This window comes from Haemaphysalis longicornis, unplaced genomic scaffold, assembly GCF_048455015.1.
Source record: "Haemaphysalis longicornis isolate Haplotype H1 unplaced genomic scaffold, Haemaphysalis longicornis Haplotype H1 scaffold_49, whole genome shotgun sequence".
Taxonomy (NCBI): domain Eukaryota; kingdom Metazoa; phylum Arthropoda; class Arachnida; order Ixodida; family Ixodidae; genus Haemaphysalis; species Haemaphysalis longicornis.
Window position 1 is genome coordinate 11,391 of NW_027526384.1, and position 19,722 is coordinate 31,112.

At 46.8% G+C, this 19,722-nt stretch overlaps 1 protein-coding gene across 2 annotated transcripts; it reads left to right on the top strand.

Moving 5' to 3' along the window:
- The first annotated feature begins 3,102 nt into the window (after positions 1–3,102).
- LOC144137724 (survival of motor neuron-related-splicing factor 30-like) lies at positions 3,103–18,521 on the top strand. 2 transcript variants are annotated; one of them, XM_077669663.1, is made up of 7 exons: positions 3,103–3,203; positions 3,854–3,919; positions 4,029–4,210; positions 7,677–7,764; positions 10,063–10,133; positions 12,509–12,635; positions 18,001–18,521. In XM_077669663.1, the coding sequence occupies exons 1-7, from the start codon at positions 3,147–3,149 to the stop codon at positions 18,292–18,294; spliced, it is 885 nt and encodes a 294-aa protein (XP_077525789.1). In that variant the 5' UTR covers positions 3,103–3,146; the 3' UTR covers positions 18,295–18,521. The 2 variants fall into 2 exon arrangements, with proteins under 2 accessions (XP_077525789.1, XP_077525791.1); XM_077669665.1 differs by having other exon boundaries at positions 3,133–3,203; positions 4,061–4,210.
- Positions 18,522–19,722: the final 1,201 nt, after the last annotated feature.

Genomic DNA, 19,722 nt, shown 5'->3' on the forward strand with positions numbered 1-19,722 from the left:
TCCTGGTCGTACGTAAAGCTTTCTGGCAGTTTGTCATGTTTAAACAACCAGCCCGAAACCTAACGCTGTATTACATGCGTCGCACGTTTTAATTCCCCTGGTACTGACCCAGCGAGCTCAGTCGGTTCGCCAGTTCGGTGTCGATTATATGCGGGAGACAAGCTTAGCAACAGGTACATTCGACACATCGTCAGTCTTGTGGGCTTTTTAAGTTTAAAAAATGCGCATTTTAATTATAGAGTTTGTATCTGTTTTTTAACGTGAAACGTTTCGGGCTACTTTGGCTACCGCGTGCCCTCGGCTAACGACCTTGAAGCCCTCAACCCAGATTGGTCAGCGACAGTGGAGAGTTCGATTGAATACCGTCTGGTCAGGTAAAGACATTTGTAGAAAAGGCAGGACACTGAGCAATGTTAAAACTAAATTGACGTTTCTGGATCCGTACGGATCTCGAAACGTCAATTTTCTTTTAACATTGGTCAGCGTCCTGCTGTCAGCGACCTCAACGCCAGTGAAAAGGTGAGAAAATAGGCCCGCTACTACCGCGACTATCTAAATTGAAATTCGCGTGAATTACCTTCATTTTGGCGCGAAAAATATATCAGGCAACGTGTTAAGCGAACAGCGGTTCGAACTGCGAACGCTTCACGCATGCAAAGCAATTTCCCGCAATTTTCCTGGGCACGGTGTGCTCCAATTACAGCAACATCACTTATACGAAAAGAGGAACAGAAATTTTGCCTTTTCGTCAAAGCTTGGAAGAAACGGTGAACTTAGCTATTCTAGAAAAAATGCCAGCGCAAACTAATTAGATGCTCGGTTTCAGTTTCCGATTCCCGGTATTCGTGGCCTGACGTGTCCAGGCAGCTCGTAAAATAGCATAGACTGACTAGCTTAGAGTGATTAAAAAAAAATCAATCAGAGCCGTGGTGGAGGATTACGGATTAGTTTGGATTACGTCATGATCTCTAATTATATGACGAAATCTCGTCACACGGGCGTTCTTGTTTTTAGCCTCCAAAATCCACAGTGTTCGGGAATGAAAAATGCATCGATCAACCGGTGGAAAACTTGCGCAGAAAAAAAAAAAAAAAAACTGCTGCATTTATTTTCGGAAAATCCTGCGCGCCACCGATGCGCAGAGCAGTGAAGCCCAACCTTCAGCTCATTTCCAAGGCAGCGAAACAGTGCTTTAGACTTTCCGTAAAGAATACGCATACTTGCAGCGCAACCGAAAATGAAATTGCAGTTTTTGAACGTTTACCCGAAAAAACTTGTTACTGTTGTTCCCGGTACAACATTTTGACGGCTAAAAAAAAAAGAGAGAGAGAGAAAGCGGAAGTCAAATGTGTTGGAAAGGACTGATAAAGTTTCTCCCCGTTAAACTAAGGTTCCACTTACAAAAATAGCTCGAGGGTTTTCTTCCGTTGAAAAATATTTCTGTGCAACTGCTTTCGCACGTGCAAGAACAACACCGCGATCGATCTTCTGTTCACCTTACCCACTCCTTATCACGTAATGAACAATCGACTGAAATAGAGAAAATTCATAAACACACTGTAACCAGTAAACAGACGTTCTTGCCCGCGGCACAACGATTACATTCGTTTCAGGACAGTTCAAACATTCTCATCCGGTAAAAACATTTTCAAGCAACATCCCGCAGCCGAGCTGTACAGGGCGATTTTCGTGGCGTCGTACACGTGATCGCAACATGCCTAGCGAAATAAACGTTTAGACAAAAACAAGAGCACATTCTCGGTGATACAATGAAGGACCACTGAACATTCAGAAATACAGCAGTTTTTCTTCATCTCCACGTAGCTGTATTTACCTCGCGACATGCATTGCAAACGGATGTCGCAAAATCGCTTCGCCTGCCCTCAAGCGCGCCAAGCAGCTGGCAGCTTGGACATCTTATTTTTGACCTAGAGTTAATTGTAGCCTGTCACCAAGGTTAATTTGGCCGAAGCGACATCTAGGAGCGCCGGATCTCTTGCTTCGTTTCCACCCTTCCAGGAAACACTTAGCGAGATATCGTAAAAGGTCTAAAACGCGAGGTGGAAAGGTGCGACCCCGCCGACAAATGACCAGGTAGCAGCGCTGTAAATTTGGCAGCCAGGACGATAAGGAAGAGCAGAGAGAAGATGGTCGCAGACGTCGCCCCGCTCAAACAACCAACTCGTAAAGCGAAGAAACGGGGGGACCCCGGGGAATTATTCTAAGACTTGAACGGCAGCCAGGCCGCTGGCTTTAAAGTTTAAAAAAAGGACGCGCGCTACTCGCGTCCTCCCCGTACGGCGTGCGCGCTGAAGCCCGTCAGGTATCAATACAGTAACCGAGTCGCTCAAGTGTAGACGGCGTAGAAGGGCCGGGTGCCGCCACCCTGGTTTCGTGCACGCTACCGAGTGCAGGCGCCCCGGAAACATTCCAGCACCACGGTGCCACAGCAAAGACATGCGCTGAAATTTTACTAGGCCGCTTACGAACACAGCCGTGCGCTAAGCTGTCAACAATCGCATTTGTAGAACGGCAAACTAGGAGATTCGCGACTACGCCCGGCGCTACGGAGCGTGCTTGCGCCTGTTGAAGGCGCCTGGAAGAATGTTGAGTTTGGCTCGCAACATGCACACAGCAGGTTCAACCACGTAAACGAGAAATGTTGAAATAGTAAAACTGGCCGCAATTGACGCTTGCATGCATCTTTTTCAACGGTAGCGCACAGATGCGCACATAACGGTACCCGAGCAGGGTGACTTCCGCGATTGAAATTTAGGCGCGTGAACGGCGGCACATGTGTTCATCTGATTCCACCTACCGAAAAGAAGAATCAGCACCGTTGACGATGTTGTCCTGTCGGCACTTGAAAGGCAGACAGTCCAAGTGAGCGCCTAATCCCGGCCTGACACGGTGTTATAAGCGGAGCATTTCGGTTGAATAACCAGAGCACACCCCGGGAGACCTGCCGCACGACTCCGACCACATGGCGTAGTAGGATGCACTTGTTGCTGCTGCTGCTGATCCCGTGGACTGCAGCGCCCGGCACCGGTTCACAGCTGGTGTCGAGGGTTTGCGTGACGTGAGAGCGAGAGTACGAAAGTCACGTACTCTTCCCGTGAGAGGCGCTGATGCAGTTCTGACTGAAAATGGCGGCCGAGGATATTGGTGCTAGTCTCCAAAACTATCAAATCCAGCTTCAGCAGGTATCGTATGAAATTATTGGTTTAATTTTTTCAATATTTGAAACACCAAAGTGTCTGTGCCACTTTGTTCTTTAGTGGAGCCGCGCAGGAGACTGCTTCGGTTGACCATGGCTCACGGCACCGTGCAGCGCAGTGTTGTGCTTGTTCGCAGACGTTAGCACTACGATAATATTAGAACGTGACTGTCTGTCGCACTCACGGGCTCTTTAGCGAGTGGAATTACTAATTAACGCAGACTTTGTCGTGAATTACGGCGGCTCCTCCTTATTTATGATAAATGCGCATACAACTCACGCCGGTTTTTGCGGGCTGGTGGACGACGCTACCAGTAGAACGGATGTTGTCATTTCCGTACAGTGTTATTCTAAGCGCGCTTATAAGTTGCTAGGAAAAAGCTTAACCTTGTTTTGCGTGTCGTGGGCTGAAGTTATATTGAGAGATGCGGGAGCGCAAGCACACTAGCAAACGCGCGCGTTAGCCTGTTTGATGCGCATGTGCCAACGCAGCCAGCCCTTCGTGATTACGTCTCCCCGAATAATGATCAATTCTGGTTGTACCTCCTGAACGGGGAATGTCGCTGACATTTTGTTATATTATTCCGCTCGCATTTGAGAAGCACTTACAAAGCTCACCTGTTTTACCGTTTCTAGGTTGAAGCTGCGCTGACAAATGACCCAGATGACAGGGATTTGCTCAAACTCAAAGAGGATCTCCTGGTAAGTGGAAACTTTGAACCACACGATGACCAGACCCGATCCGCTTCTAATCCAGGACCCGTGTTCTTCCGGGCCCCCTTTTTCTCCCTCGTGGCCGTTATTGGTGTAGGAAGTGATAAGCCTGACTTTGAACCTGATCAGCACAAGTGCGGAGGAGTCGTCTCTGGACAAGCAAAGTTCCGGCGAAGGATCGAAGCGTTCTAGCGGCGGGGAGGGTGCGTCAACGTCCAAGGATGAGAGCGTCGGATGGTTTCCTGGAGATAAGTGCCTCGCACTCTGGAAGGACGGGCAGTAAGCTGTTTATTTTTATTCTGATCAAAACTTGTTTGTTAAAACCTTGTTACGCGGCGGCGTAACTACGCCTTGCGGTATACAGTTTAAATAAGTTCTTTGGCAGTTCGGAAATAAAAAAAAAACGGCGAGTCGCTTTGGTACGAATAATAGTGCAGATTCTAGTTGGCTCCCACTTCTAAATTATCTATCATATGCTATGGTTGGCAGTGGTGCTGTGAGTGGCTGACATTTTCAAGCTTCTCGCGTTTCCTTGTGCCAACTGTAGCATTGCTTCACATTACAGCTACATTGTATGCCCTGCTTATAAATTATACTTTGGTACAATTTAAGAACGACAACTGAAGTTGCTCTCCTATGCCTCGTAACTACAGCTGGCTCTACTTCCATGTGGCGAGGGCATTGCTCTGAGTAGTTTGAACGTGATGCAAGTCATGTCCTTGATTTTCTTGCACTTAGTCTGCATATAAATTACTGTACTGAAGACAAACAAACTAGGTGAGAAAAAGCAGGTGATGTCACACATTAAGCACAATCTGCTGTCGAAACATGCACACGTTGACGTCAGAGAAGAGCCCGTTGCTTCAGCAGAGGGATACACTACACGAGCTGTTGCTGCTCTTAACTTGTACCCAAGTATAGCGTAGCAATCTTTTTGCGTCGGCTATCGATGTTCATTATTATTTTTGTTTTTTCACGTTGAATAATTTTTTTTGCTCCACGGCATGTAAAACATTGTTTCTTTGTCACACCATGACTCCATCGCTTATTGCTATCACTTGCTCCTGTTATGCATTGAACATGAAGTGACTTTATGGCAGTGCGCTGGAATTTGAACGCTGGCTCCTGTTCGCAGTCTAAACTTCGCTTCACTGGAAAGATAGTGTGGGAAAATTTCAGCACTAAATATGTGTCCCCGGATTGAAAGATTCTCTCTTCCCTGCATTTACTTCAAATTCATCGCACTGTAGGGGCTTCAAGAGTGTCGTCATTTCGTAGGGGAAATGAATTGCCATTGGCAAACCATCCCTACTGGTCAAGCTTTTTTCGATAATTTTTTATAGCAGCCGCAAGGAACTGCACAGTAAAAGCGAAACAGATATGCCTTGTGTATCAGTGATGTGAGCGAGTCACGCCCACCATAGTGGCTCATGCTAACATGTTGCTCAAGTGAGCACAGTGTCGCGAGTTGCTGCTTTTCTGATAGAGCTGAGGAACAAAAAAAATGAAGGAAGCTCATACTAACGCGCAAGACTTGAATGTAGCGAAGCTGTACGCAACCTTCACCACCATCACGACGGTTTAAGTCCACGATTGCAGCCGATTTTCTTCTTCTCTGCTGCCACAACGACTTTTACTCCGTCATTGTTGCTACAAGTGTGAACTTTTTTTGGTAGTGATTATCATTGGACAAAAGCAGGGTGTGTGGAGGGGTGTATGCTATGACATGTCTTTCTCAGTCCGAACAAGAATTGCCACGATTACGGCGAACCCGGGAGTCTTTCTTGTTCCAAGCAAGTGTTGCCACGATTATGGCAGCCAACGCTGGTATTTTTTTCCTGGCCATACTTGGCCAATCTCCTTAAGTGGGTATGCTTGGCTTGACAAACGTGCGCGGGGACGCTGGACAGTCGCCACGGGGCATGTACACACGCGCACTTGGCATTTTCTTGGTTTTGTTAACTGCTGGGCGGTTGCTGCAAGGCCTGTGCTCACGTGCGCGCGCTCCGCAATTTCTTGGTATTTTTAACTGCAGACACGAAAAGTTACGATTTGGTACACATAAACAGCTTTGCTGTTAAAACGGCCGTGTGTCGATATTGTGACGCAAGTTAAAATCTACAGTCGGTGTTAATTAATCCTTAGCTGTCTACCACAGTAGAGCACTGCACGGGCCTGATTTTATGGCCCGAGCCCGGCCCGAGCCCGCTTCGCGAAGCCCGAGCCCGACCCGGGCCCGTAACACCTAGCCCGAGCCCGGTCCGGGCCCGGGCATTCATAAGTGAGCCTGGCCCGAGCCCGGCCCGGGCCCGCCATCTCAAGCCCGGGCCCGGCCCGGCCCGGTAATTTTTTTTTCGGCCTAGGGAGGGCCCATGCGTGTGTGACCAGGCCCGGTCTTTGACGCTAAAGAAAGTTTGTTTATTATATTCCGGGTGATCAGACGGAGCATCCAGTCTGTACAAGCACGTCATGAACTGAAACGCAAAAAATAAGAGTTTAAAAGTGCACATAGTTTAGCTTGCACCGTCTGCAGTTCACGCCACATCGGCGTAATAATAGCTCGTATTCTTACACGAGATACATCATCACCTTTGATGACCAGACTCTTGGCAACTTCACGTGGTTATCTCGGCCACAAGTCGGTATTGCTGACATTTTTCGATCCGCATTTGAACCAACGAGTATGTACGCGCGTTGAAGTACTTCACCTGCAGTAGTTGTTAAGCGGTGGTGTTTCTCTGTAATGCAAGTTTAATTACCGGCCACGGCAGCCGCATTTTGATTGGTGCGGCATCTAAAATACACGTGTACATACATAGACATAGGTGCACAGCTCCAGAATGTCTGAATTAAGTCCTTCCCCTCTTGGGCATTCCTTGTAATCGTATCTTTGGTATGTTATACAACAAAATAGGAAATCTTGATGCTGTGCAGGAAATGTCATTAAAATTGCAGTATAGTGACCATCAGACCTAGCAAAACACGTTTTTAAAACAATGCGTACAACTAACAGCAAGAAGCGCGCAAAAATGAACCAAGGATATTCACTTTGATGCTCTTTTCTACACTTCACGTCGGACCTATTAACGGCCGTGCCTTTGAATTCAAGCCCGAGCCCGGCCCGGGCCCACGGCGTCGAGCCCGAGCCCGGCCCGGGCCCATGGCATTGAGCCCGGGCCCGGCCCGGGCCCGCCAATAATCGACTTCGGGCGGCCCGGCCCGGCCCGCGGACCGGGTCGGGCCCGGGCTTTTGGGCCGGCCCGGGCCCGTGCAGTGCTCTATACCACAGTTCACTTGGTGTACTGACTGGCTGTTCCTGACTGCTCCCCCAGCTACATCATAGTATATCATATTGTGGAAAAGGAAGTGTTTAATTTTAACTGTATTTCTTTTAATGCTAATTTTGCTCTTGTTGCAGCAACGTTTACCGTCAGACAAGACAGTAGTGATGAACGTGTTATCAGACTTGGTTGTCTTTAGGTTTGCTCAAACCTTCTATACGCCCATTCCTTGTTTCAAAAAATTTCCTCTCTGCACCTGTCAATGTGCTGTCAATATTGAGCAGTTCAAGTAATGATATAACTAAAATGATTTCCGTGACATTTTCGTCACAACAAAAATAACACTCAGGGCTGATTCGACTGTTGGTTCCCAAACACTCGTGTTCTCAAACACTGAACAGCCCATGAGTTGTTTTGGTCTCTTTTTGCACATTCAAATAGTGGGCGCTGTGTTATGCTTCCAGGTATTACGATGCCACGATAGATGACATCATTGGAGAGGGACAGGCGACTGTGACGTTCACGGCGTATGGGAACACGATCGTCCAGAAGGTAAGGTCCTGCAGCCCCTCCACGGTAGCCGTAATCTTCGTGATGAGCACAAAAGTGCAGAGCGTTCTTTCTGTGCCAAGAATGTCAATGCTGTCACCTGGACTGTTTTTTTTCTCTTATCTCCAAGTAACAAAGCCCCACAGCGCCAAGAGAAAGAGCGAGGGCGATTATGTAGGCACGTGACACACCGGGTTTAGCGATGGCACCGAGGAAACAAACGTGTAGGTATCCACCCTCTAAAGACATACAAAAAGCAAAGAGACACGTGTTGCGGAAGCGGCGACGCTTCTGCGACCCCCTGCACCTGTGGAACCCTGTGACTGCCGATTTTGTTGGTTCATTTGCTTCTTGCAGTCTGCGGCCGCAAGACGGGTTTAAAAATATAGGGGCAGAGTGTAGCAGTTGGTAAGGAAGACTTTTTGATTCTACGCGACTGATGGCAGAAACCTAGACGCGCACGCTCCATGTTTGTTGCCTTTGAGTACTCGTGCTGTGATACGTCCTGCAATGTAGTAAACAACTCACTCCATCTTCAGCCCAGTCTCCCCTCAATATTGCATACAATTGTGCAACAGCTGAAAAAGTATGCCTAGTGCCGAGGAAAATAGGAACTTTATTGCTGCTCTGAGCCTAATGGAAGCATTGGTAATTTTTTGCAAAGTGTAAAAAATGCTTAATTTGTGACCTGCAGCAATTACCTCAGTAATCAAGATACAATGTTAAGCATGCCTTTGCAGGTTTGAGATATGATTTGAAATATCGTTTGTTTTAAGTTACACGTACCAGAACCCAAGTCGCTGCTGCTTTTTTGAAACCGTACTTTCCTGACGGGGACCTCCATTCTACCACTCATCAAATATGTAACATCTGTCACCTAGTCTCGCTGTAGAAGCAGTCTGACGTGCTGTATTAATTTGATTCTAAGGTGGTTGTGATTCTAGGGGGGGATGGGGGGTTGCAGTTTGGAGGGCCAAAATAAATATTATATTTTGACGAGCATACGGCTATAGAAACGAAGGAAGGAAGGCAGTTAAATTCCTTTCCTTTTAGCAAAGCAGACACCAAGTATTCATGAACTCTCTGTGCACGAAGATATTTATTCGGAAGGAGATGACACACAAACGTAGAAGCTTTTGTCTTCAGAGGGGGTGGTATCCGAATCTTCCTTATCACTTGTGCCCTCGGAGATTTCGGAGTCCTTGGTGCTGTCAGGAGCGTTTGAAGCGCAGCACTTGTGGAATGATGCCGCAACCATGGCTTTGGTAATTGCTGCCTGTTGACCACTCACTGGGCGAGTAGAGACGAGGACGCCCGCTTTTAATGTCCCGACGGCGTCGGGGCCACAATGTCAGATGCCATCCATTCGTTGTACAGTTGTCTGATAAGTGCCTTCAAGGGCTTGTTATGACAAATGTCAAGTGGCTTGTAGTTGGCTGTGGTTGGCTTCAACTTTAGAAGTGAAATAGTGCTAGCTAGAGGTGGGGACACAACCGCTAAAATTGGCAGGGGAAAGTGTGGCACCTAATGGGCACGTACGCAGAAAGTGGAGCTTGTTGAATGTTTATCTCTGCATAGTGGTGTAGGCAGGCTGTCTTGCTCTTACAAAGCCTGCCTGTAAAAAAATCGGCGACGTACTTCAAAAAGTGAGATAATTGACGCAGCAGTGTACCAAAGGCAACAAAAATGGATCTCTGAGCGTGTTGGAACAGTGGCATTTCTTGAGGCTAGGTGTTCTCGCTACGTTTGTGCTTAGAATAGCCTACCTGCCCAACCATGAATTAGTCGACAGGTTTAAAAGCTAAAATGACAGCTGAGGTCGTAAAAATGGTGTGCGAATAACAGACACTAAAGCAAACAAAAAATTTGCAGGGCAGTTTTAGTTTGTCTGGCTTTAACCAGTGTAGTGTCAGTCACAGTCCCCTATGGCCAACTTTTCTCCTTTTAAATTTGTTTTCGACCACTAGCCCTCATTTTAAAGACATTTTAAGGGTGCAGAGATTGCTTTCTTAATTATATGCATCTTCTAAAAACTTCTTGCTGCACACCTGAGAAAACTAGGTACAGTACCCCTTAGTCACAGTTAAACATAGCCCGGAAGTATGGTATAAGTTGACCTGAGGAGGCAAAAATGTTGCGCAAGGACCAAAGTAGAGTGTGTCTGGGCTTGAGGGTGTAGATTTGCTGCTAAATCTGAGCTTCAGTTTTGTAGTCGCTGCCTAGGTGGTTGGATTTTTCCACTGGCTGACTTGAATAAATGAAGGGAGCCCAATTCTTATGCTTGGACTGTGTCTTCTCCAGCTCTCTCAGCTGAAGGCCCACAAAAACAAGCGGTCGATGAACAATGTCATCGAGGGTGGACCAAAGACCAAGTAAGTTCCTTTGGCTGCAGCTAACCTAATCAACCTAACAATAATACGTTGGATATCTCAGCATTGCTGTTCTTTTTTTCTTTTCCCCCTTTATCTGTCTGATGACGTGGAACTTTGTAAACAAAAACTTTACACGGGATTACGCATGCATGCATGTCGTTGGAGCCGAAATAGCCACATTGGGCGCTGCGGGTTGCGGTGTCACCGAACTTCATGTCCGCGCCACTCGCTGCCCGCACTTGCTCGGATTCACTTGTATCCATGCTTAGCTCTGCTCTGTCCAAGACGCCGGGGACTCCGTACCACTGCCGAGCACGAGCAAAGCCGTCGCTGCCGCGGCCCTGCTATGGCAATACTGCAGTGCCATTGAGGGCAGCGATCTTGTGCTTGTTGACTGTTTAGATACCGTGGAGCAAGCAGCCACCAGCAACGCGTTGTGCTCCAAGAAGCAGGCTGCACTCATGCAGTTCTTCCGCCCCAATAAATTAATGTTTTCTTTCCGAGAAAGCGTCGTATCAATAGTGAACTGCAGGGCGGTAAGAGCTCAGCGTTAGCTCGTGACTCCGTCGGCAAGATTGCTCTCATATAAGTTATTTTTTGCTTCACTTTCTATATTGCATTTTTTCTATATCGAACTATTTTACAATCCTCGCGCTGTTCGATATAAGCAGGCTTTACTGTATAAATCGTGGCCTGTTTTGTTGGGTTTATTTGGTGGATTTATATGCGTGACTTGTACGAAAAATTTTCTCAAAGTGCTGTTTCCTTTATTGATTGCCTGATTCTGGCTGTAGTGACCGCAGGAAGAAATTTGACAAGACTGCTAGCATGTGTGACCTGTGTAGCCTGTGATTGAAAAAACATAGGATCAGTTAACCTTTATCACTAAGTAACTGGCATTCAACATTTTGAAAGCTAAGGTGGCAGCGAACTACATTGCAAGCCCCTGTATGGTGATTTGCATGGTGACCGCTTATGATGCATGGTATTTTCTTTTCTGGATAGAGAAATAAAGGTGGACATGGGTGAAACTCGCAGTGCATCTGCCTATTAAGAGTTCGGCAGATTCCCTGCAGTATCCCTTAAAGATTGGTTATCTTTTTCTTTTTAGATCGGTCGTTCTTGCCTTTTAAAGGAACCATGAATCAAAATACAACATATTTTTATTTAAATTGACTAGCCCTTGCTAACTCACCCAGTTTCGTTAACTTTCCAGAAGGTTGTTCTCGCTGCAAAAATATATATTAAAAAACATTCAAGCGTCACGCTACACCACGTCAACAGCGACGTTGTAGGAGATGTGCTGAAAACAGTTTTCAGGGTTGTAGCGCGAGTTATCATTCAAGTGACATCATTGAACAGAACTAGAGACACTACTACAGTTCGTTTCATTTTTTGTGGTGGCCACAAATTGGGTGAACAAGTAACCACTCTGAGTGCACACCCTTTGGGGTGGTACCTGCGTAAAGAAATTTAAGTTTGGCAATGTGGCAGATATTTGATCACTGCTTTCACTCGCAGCGCAGATGCCAATCCCTAGTATCGTACCCTGTCCTGCAATTAGAGGTTCATTTTTGCCATGACGTCTATTCGGACTGGCAGCGACAAACTGCAGCTTCCTTTGTCAATTCTTGTGCAGAGGCAGCCCCATACTGCTGTGGTGCAGGCAGGTACAGTGTGTACACGTCCGTATGACTGGGGCGTTTTTGCATGCAGCAAAATCATCTTTCCGTGCTATACCTGTTTCTTGCAAAGGGTGTGCCAAATATCCTAAATCAGCTACACTATCATTTTAGTCTGCAACGTTTATCGGGGAAAAACAAATGCTAATGCAGGTTAGGGGCCATCTTAAAGGAAAGCTCAGGCTGGTAAGAAAGGGTTACAAGGGCAGCCTTAAGTGTAAGCTTGTTTTCTGTAAGTCAGTTCAGGAGGCAGTGGATGCGGCCACAACAGTGCAAGCACGGCACATCTCGGTTGTAAGTGGTAGGCAGTGAAGTGCAGTCTATCGCATTTAACGCCCATCTCTGTTCATCGGTCGATCGACAGGATGCCCTCCACAGATTAGAAAGCACATCTAGTATTGCTCTCATGATTGTTTTTTCAATCGTGATCCAGCTTTGGAAGCGAGGAAGGAGCTTTCACCGTAGAGAGGGCATTGACGGAGGGCTGCTGTATGGAGTCTCGATCCCAGGAACGTTGTGCATGCCTTCTCAATTTGATTGTGCTTTATTGTAAACCTTCAGCGCTTGAAACAGCTGTAGCCCACCACACGAACTTATGTTTTGGAGTGCAATCAGCTGTAGGCGGGCCCATTGTTATAGCTGCACACTTTCAGTTGTATGGCCTCTGCTTGAAAGCCACCTCTCCCCATGCAGGAAGCAGCTACTGCTTGCCGAGCGAGAGTACAAAAAGAAGAAGGCCCAGAAAAAAGCCGTGCGCCTGAAGCAGATTGAAGAGGACCGGGAAAAGGAGAAGAACAAGTGGCAAGAGTTCAACTCCAAGGTAGCCTCCCATCCTCTATTGAGTGTGTGCTTGCATGAAAGGGACTGTCCTCACATTACAAGTGGAATACTTCCTCCCTTTTTCAGTCATTTAAAATGTGTTTTGTGGATTGCCTTCTACATGTTGTGCTTTGTGAAAGACCGCTGTTGAGCATCTGAGCTGCGGTAAGGGTGTTGGGCCAGATTTCTGCGCACATTATTTAAGACCTCCATGTGATCAAAATTAATCCGGAGCCCTCCACAGCCCACCTCATAGTCCATGTGTAGCTTCAGTGCGTTAAAGGAGCCATGAAGACAAAATACAAGTTGGGTTTATTCGAAAGACCGCTTAGTCCCGATAACAATGATACCAATATCATCGCCATCTTCGAACAAATAACGGAGATATGAAAGAAAACGTGTGAAGCAGTCGCGACCCCCTAGGCAATTTCCCGCAACTTTTCTATGACGTCACGGAACCTTGTTTGTGCAATTGGTGGCCGCCTAACTGACCTGTCGCGACGACACAAGACTGGACGTCTGTAAAGGGGCCTCTAGTTCCATTTCACCGCATCACTTGAATGCTAACGTGCAGTTAACGCACTGAAAATTATGATTTATTGTTGGCCCGTGTGACGTCATTCTTGCTCATAACACGTTACTGTGGCGCAAAATTTGAAAGTTTTTAAATACTTCTTGCTTTTTTTTCGTTAAAAAGCATCTTTTGTGGCTCTAATGGAGTTGAGTGAGATACTGAATCCTAGTTCTTTCAAATTAAATGAAGTTGTATTTTCTCTTCATGGCTCCTTTAAACCCCATAATCAGGATTGTTGGGCCGTACCAGTTGCTCTTACTGTTCCTGCAAACGAATTTAAACTCTGGCCAACCACTGCTCGACCTTTCAGTGTTGTAATTAGGAGAAACAAAGACCACTGGCTACAGAGAAAGAAATATATCACGTGTGGGATCAAAAACTGTGCCCCCCCCCCCCGCTACTAATTTGAACAAGTTGTGGTAGTGTGCTCGAGGAATAGGAGACGTCTTTACTTTTAGGGTAAACTTGTCAGGTTCGTGGATGTCCAGAGCCAGTGTGTAGCTTCAGCTCATGACAGTCTATAAACCATATACAGTGTAGACCGCTTATAACGTATGTCTCGAGAGCCGCAAAAATCCGCACTATAAGCGGTACTGCACTATAACCAAAACACGCGCGAATTCAACCACATCGCCACCTATCTCTCAAGTCAACCTATATTTATCATCACGCAATCGCACAGCACTTAAAAACGAAGGCACGGTCTATATTTCGTATTATTTTTAACATCAGCCGCTGCTGCAGGGCAACAGCGCAGTCTCAAGAACGGCGAGCGCGGCTTTAACTTCCGTTGTGTTTGTTTTGAAAGACCATGGCTGCATTTTTAGCGTCTATGAACAGATGCCGCAAGACGTGATAAAAACGCCCGAGGGTTTTTTTTTTCCCCCCTCAAACCCCACTTTGTGTTCATGATGCCGAAGGCGGCTGTATATCAGCGCAACGTACTGGCGGTGGAAATCTTCGGCTTCGCGCGGCTCGAATGTTCGGAAAGGGAAAGAGCGGTTGCTTATGTGCACAACGTTCTAAGTGTGAACTGCGTGGTAGATTTGGTATCGCGAAAACGTGCAGTGCACGCCAGCGCGAATACAACTGGCGTGGTGTGGGCGGCGCGGTAAGAGGAGGCAACATGGCGTCGGCACTGGCCGTGAAGTGGTGCAGGCAGTTCCAGTAAGTTCCAGCGACCGCTTCTAACCGCTCGCTGAAATGCTGCACGGGGCCGCAAGCGAAGATGCTCATGCAAGATAAGAGCTAATAATGTGGGCGAAAAGTGGAATATAAACTGCCATCCACGCTGCTTGTGAAAGCGCCCATCAAAAAATACCGCGGTGGTAAGCCTAAACATCTCTGGCACGGCTAGCCGGCTCGGAGCGCTTCGAATCTCCCGCCATTAGGTACGCGTCTCCCCATTGGTGCAAGTCATCAGGCTCCTCCCACTGCCACGCGAAGAAGCCACCGCGAACGCGGAATCGTCGATACGAGCACGAAAAAAAAAAAAAGCGCAACGTCTATGTGCACGATTCGAGCGCGAAAACGGGCCATGCGATTCACGATTAATAAAATCAACTTGCCGCGCGCGGATGGGCAGTCTGTCGCTATCTTCCGAGGTGCATCAAGCAAGGTCAGTTGTGGTTATCAGGTACGCACGAATTAAAGGGTGCCTATTTTTTTTTTTTTTTTCTTTGGGTGTCTACGTTAGAGGAGGGCAAGGGGTGCACGCTGCGTCAGATGGCCGATTTCATCCTTTCTTTTTTCTTTTGCTACCCTGAAACGATGCCTCAGCTGCGCCGGTCGATCAGCAGACCCGCCGAAAAACCGCACTAAAAACGGTATTGTGCTTCGGCCAACCGCATCTTAAGCGATATGCTTATGCATTGAGTTCTATGGGAGGCAAACCGGTGGTCGCAAAAACCTGCGTTATATCTGGTCCCGCGCTATAAGCGGTTACGTTATAAATGGTCTACACTGTAAGCCATTTTCAGATCTTCGCATAGGCATGCGTAGTCACGTTAACTATAGCAGTTTAATGCAGACGACGAATTTTAAGCATGCTCAAGTGGCGTTTGTAAATGTCGTTGACTCTATACTTTGGATTATGCCTACTCGTGGAGTTGTGAGCTGCAAGTTCATTTCTCGGTCGCAACTCGTGCCATTGTATCGCATGGTTACCAAGCATTTTATTTGGAGTGACTTCTTGCAAGTGCGGAAACACAGCAACAGTTTTACCTCGTTTTAAATTTTGTGCTGACACTGATGTCTAAAAACTGATGCACTTTGCTTCATAAAGGCGCCAAGGCGCCTTCGCTTGTAGCCAGATTTAAGTGGATATTATTGCTGCAGTTTTGAAAGGCGAGGAAATAGCACAGCTCAGCGGCTGTATGATGTCGAATTCACTTAGGGAGGTGTGTGATGTTGAACCTTCAAGCTGGTCAAACTCTGAATGGCCTGTCCGTTCCCTCTCAGCGAAGCACATGCATGCTACTTGGGAACGAAACGCAACCAAAAAGTGTGCGCACCACAAAAGTACAATTTTATTCAAGTGCACGGCATCTCAGGAGGTGTCGTTTTGATGGCATGCCGCAAATAAACCACTAGCTTCTTGTGTTGGCCTCGTTCCTGTAGTTCATTGCTCCTTATTTATTGTGAGGACAGTGGCAAAAGGAAATTACTTCAAAAGCCCTCTGCAGCATTGCACAAGAGATGCACAGCCATACCTTTGGACTTCCTTTGTAAATTGCATCGGATTGTCATCATGTTGCTTTGGGCCTCTCACACTCAGGAACGTTGAATGCTTTGCGGATCAACGTCCAGAGTAGTTGCTGTACTGCAACACTGCCTTTTCTACAGGCAAGCAAACAGGCTGTGGAGCTACTTAGACAAAAATTACTAACGCAAATGCTGCAAAAAATTGCCATTAAGCCTAGGCTTACCAACAACAACAACAAAAAGAACTGAAATAGCTGTAGGATAGACATAGGAAAAAAAGCCAGGACAGTAGTGAGGATGGTCATGGGCTTATTGTGACGGGAGACTTTCCAAAAGCAGAAAGGGTGGGACTTCTATTTCTACAATTTGTTGAATTCGTTTTAGGGCAACTTCGTTGAGCAGTGTAGAGCAGTCTTGTAAGCAGAATGAAATCACCGAAAGGCACTGTTTGATGCCAAAGAACCCTCTTACATGTGTGGTGGGAAACGTGAGGTCACTCATTTGGTATGACAAAAACATGCTGGCTTTTTTTTATATGTAGTACCTAGTACCAGGTGTGTGTGCTTGTGTGCGTGCACTTATTGGGGCCTTGCATTTTTCATTGCGTGCCCGCATTGAAATTTCACAGCTGATATCGTCTTATGCATACATAGCAGCGTAAGCAAAATGAATTCGTTTTTATTGTTGTTACAGTCACCCTATGAGAGTTCCATGCATACGCTTTTGCTCAAACTTGTTTGTGTCATCACAATTGTACCATTGTATTGTGACGCACATTCCAGCAAGGACAATGAACTCTGGGGATGATGCTCTGTAGTTTTACATTGAGTAGAATTCCGGTTGTCTGTAAAGGTGAACAGCCAGGGGAACCTTAACGCCGCTGGCTGGAATTGGAATGTTGTCACAAATGCGGTAGGGGGCTCTTTTTTAACCGTAAAAGTAGAAGTGCTTGTCCAATTTTTATCGCAACGTCTGTATCACTGCCCTTTTGGGTTAAAAGCCTCAAAGGTAGTTTGCATTCTGTCGTGCCTAGCGTGTATTTCCTGTTAATGGCATCACTGGTAATTGCTGGGTAGAGTAGTTGTGAACTACCGTGAGGGCAACAATGCATGAAGGATGAGTGGCTGGGTCACTAACCACAGTCATTAGGCTTGAGTCTTCATTATAGATCCTTAGGCGAGGTCTTTATAATTGAGCTCTATACCATAATTTCATTCATAGGCGGGATGTTGCTTGGGTTATTGAACCAAAATATTTTCCCTTCAATGCTAGGAGGCATTTTTTTGTAGGAGGTGATTGTAAAGTTGAATTTTGCACCCGTTCTCTTACAGCTGTAGCAGTGAGTAGCGCTCTGTTAGAAAGTAGAAGCAGGAGTTGGCTTGTGCATCGCCCTTGATGCACAAACCACTTCTTTTTTTTTTTTTTTTTATGTGCAGAGCGCTTTAGGGCCACGCCTTTTCGTTGTAGCTCGCTCGCTGGACCCAAGTAGAGCCAGTGTCCCAATGTAGCCGCTGTCGTTGCGACGTAACCCAGAGGCTTCGAAAGCCAAGCGGTTTACATAGTGGTAAGCATTCGAAACTCGGGAACCGCTGGCGCTTGTCCTACATCTCCCTGTTGTTTAGGGCAAAGAAAACTGCAGGTACATTTGAGGCAAAATATACATAAATAACGTACAGCGCCCACGTTCATTTAGTTAGGAAGGCTAGTTGGGTTGGTTTTTACGATAGTGAGCGAAAAAAAGTGGCAGTGCAATGCTGTTACGTGCGGGAGGAAAAGCAAGCACCACAGAAAGAACAGTACACCCGCTCGCGCTGTTTCCGGCAGGGGGCGCGAAGGCGGGACATTTGAAATGCGTTGGGTGGTGGCAGTGAGCGGGTAACGGTGCTACAGCCCATTGAGGCGAATCGCTGCTTTGCACTTCCGACAGCTTCCACGTTAAGTGGAACGTCTTTCATTTTTTATGATCACCCCTGCAGTTCGCTCTAAGCCTTCAGTACGCATACTTTTACCACCAACACGAACAAGGTCATTTCGCAAGAGAACTCATGCTCCCCTCTCCTCCCCTTCTTCCTCTTTCCTCCCTGCGTAGGCGTTCAGCAAGAACAAGAAGGGCCAGGTGAAGAAGAGCATCTTTGCCTCGCCGGACAACGTCAACGGCCGAGTGGGCGTGGGCACATGCGGCATCGGCGGCCGCCCCATGACCGAGTTCCACCACCAGGAGAAGTGGCGCAAGGCCGCCGGTGGGGCAGGCGGCGCCCAGTCCGGCACCCCCATGCCCACCCCCGTGGGGGGCAGCCTCATGGCCCCCCTGCCCACCTTCGCCATGCCCCCCGGCATGATGGGCTTTCCCCCCGCTCCGCCCCCGCCATCCTCCATCTTTTGAGCAGGAGACTTTTCTTCGCGCATGTTCTTGTTTGTCATTCCTCTCTCCGGGGCCCAGCGCTTGTGAGACGAGCACACGTTTTCTCGCACCCAAGATGTTCATGCAGACGAGGGGGGAGTGAAGCCACAGTCAACTTGCCATCGTCATGGCTTCATCGTCTTTTCCCTGTGTGATGGTTGTCCCCCGCAGAAAGGTACCAGTAAAGACCAGTTTTGCTTTTGCGTTCACATGCTGTGGGATTGATTTTTTGCGTCTGTTAAACATTTGTGCGTTTTTAGTTAGCGGAAAAGTGTATCGGGAACCTATCTCACGGGTTAGCCCTTTGCAATCAGTGGGGACACTTTTTTTTGCTTCTAAAACGTGCTGCGGTAAAAGCAGCTCACACGTGTGGCTACTGTACAAAAAGGGCATCCAGTTATTTCCTGTCAGTTCATGTCTAGTCTCTCACACAGTTCATAGGGCGGGACAGTGCATGTTTCACACATTTTTGTAATTCCCAAGATTTGAGTATTTGTCATCTTTACAGTTAGAATGGGTGGCACAAATTGGGAGCGTTTATAGGTCTTTTTTTTTTTTTTTGACCACAAAATCAGCACTGCCTGATGTTGCAGGAAACGCGTGATACTGGTGATTTAGAATGAAAGCAGAGCAAGTTATAGTGTGAAGGGGGGGGGGGGAGGTAAAAATAGCGAGCATCACTGATTACTTTGCCTGGATGAGTTCAAGTTTTCTTTGAAATTTGATGCTCCTTCAATAAAATAAAATGTATGTGGAGAGCTCTCTTTCCTCAAATGGTTTATTATACTGGCTCATTATATGTGCATGCTCATGGTACCACTGAATGGGTTTCCATCACAGTTTGTGTTTACCTTGCGTTCGTTTTTACAACAATTAGCACTAGCTCCATGTGCAAGGAACCACCTTTTTTTTTTTTTTTTTTTTGTCCTATTTGTTTCTGTGTCCAATGTTGAGGGCCTGCAAGTAAGACTTTTCTATCCTGACATGCAGTTTTTAGGCCCACGGGTATAACCCAGTTGAGAGAATGTCATTTATACCTGTACTACACGAGCGTTTCAAAGGACACTTGAGTCGAATGACCTTTGAAATTTCAAATGCTATTCGAACTGGAAGGAGTTTCGCCAATCTACACAACAATTCTCAAAGGCAGTCGAAAGTTTCCGCGTTCGGTTGCCCTGTTTCGTTATTGACAAAAATTTAATTTTAGAGTTAACATGAGCAAAAAAACGGTTATTAGCAATTGAATTGATAACAATCTACAAGCGCACACAAAACATGCGCTGACAGCCAGATTTTTTTTTCTTTTTCTTTTTTCGCAGCGCCGGTGTTGAGAGTACTGAGTTACCTTGTGATCGTAAGCGACTGATAGAAAACAAAAACAAGTGAGAAATTATAAAGATTATGTGCACT